At 42.5% G+C, this 1,498-nt stretch overlaps 1 protein-coding gene across 1 annotated transcript; it reads left to right on the top strand.

Annotated features, from left to right (window-relative positions):
- Nucleotides 1–662: 662 nt before the first annotated feature.
- Nucleotides 663–1,223, top strand: LOC110924063. The gene has a single exon (XM_022168106.1). It carries the CDS (start codon nt 663–665, stop codon nt 1,221–1,223), a length of 561 nt encoding a protein of 186 aa, XP_022023798.1.
- Nucleotides 1,224–1,498: the final 275 nt, after the last annotated feature.

The raw sequence follows: 1,498 nt of genomic DNA on the forward strand, positions 1-1,498 counted from the left end.
AATTACCTAAATACTGGCCACGACCACCGGGAGTTCAAAGTAACACTTTTACTCCCGAATGACTTAATCATCCCAACTTTAGTTGGAGGGAATCGGGGGTTAATAACCAACAAAATCAAAATCAACGATCTAACTTTCAACAACAACCACAAAATGAGCAACATAGTTTTCAACCACAACAACAAGGAGGAAGAGAAAGGCTTGAGGATATCATCACTCACCTCTTCTCCGAATCTGACAAAAGATACTCGGAAAGGTTCTTACAAACCGAAGCGGAAATTCGAAACCAAAGGGCTAGTGTTCAAAATATAGAAAAACAATTAAGCCAAGTAGCCCAAAATTTTGCCGAGAGACCGCAGGACCTTACCAAGTAACACCGAAACAAATCCTAAAGCCCAAGTAAATGTAATCAACTTAAGAAGCCGGAAGGTAGGACACGAGATTGAACCGACACCGCAACAACCCGATCCAATCCACACTAAAACACCCACCTCCAATAACCAAGAAAATTCTCCACCCCAAAATACCGACACAACCAAACCACCTCCGCTCCCTTACCCCGGTCATTTACTTCGCCGAAAGACCAACGAGCAATTCACTAAGTTTGTAAGCTTGTTTAAACAACTTCACATAACCTTCCTTTTGTGGAAGTCCTCACTCAAATGCCAAAATATTCCAAGTTCATGAGAGACTTCCTAACTGACAAAAGAAAGATTGAAACCATTCAACAAGTCAGCCTTAGTGAAGAATGCTCGGTGGCACTCCTCAACAAGCTACCCCAAAAGAAGATTGATCCTGGAAGCTTCACCATTCCTTGCTCTATTGGTGGATCACCAATAAGCAATGCACTAGCCGACTTGGGGGCTAGCATTAATTTAATGATGGCCTCTATGTTTAACCGTCTAGGATTAGGTAAGCCACATCCTACGAAGATGAGCATACAACTTGCAGAAAGGTCGGTCAAATACACTCAAGGTGTTATAGAGAACTTATTGGTAAAGGTAGGAGAATTTGTTTTTCCGGCCAACTTTGTTATCCTAGACATGGAAGAAGACACCGAAATTCCACTCATACTAGGACAACCCTTACTTGGCACCGCACGAGCTATGGTGGACATAAGTGACGGAAAACTAACATTGGGGGTTGGTGAAAAAGAGATCAAGTTTGAAGTGGGGCAACGATCGGAGGATGATCCAGTCAAATACCTCAACGCGATTGACTAAAGCCTAGACGATGCATTGCAACGATACAACTCGGGATGTGAGTCATCCCGCACGGGTAACATCTGACCGGCTTTGGGTCTCGCCAAGGACCCTTATAAACGTGGCGCACCATGGAGGCATTCCATGGACTATCCATTAGCTTAATAGTTTGATCTTAGTTTAATCTTAGTTTAATCTTTAGTTTATTGTTTTCTTTTAAGTATTAGCTTTCTAGGAATAAGGCACGCTCAACAGAGGAAGATGGATGATGAAAAATGGAACCCATGCATGTAAAT

The sequence above is a fragment of the Helianthus annuus genome, chromosome 17, assembly GCF_002127325.2.
Source record: "Helianthus annuus cultivar XRQ/B chromosome 17, HanXRQr2.0-SUNRISE, whole genome shotgun sequence".
Classification (NCBI taxonomy): domain Eukaryota; kingdom Viridiplantae; phylum Streptophyta; class Magnoliopsida; order Asterales; family Asteraceae; genus Helianthus; species Helianthus annuus.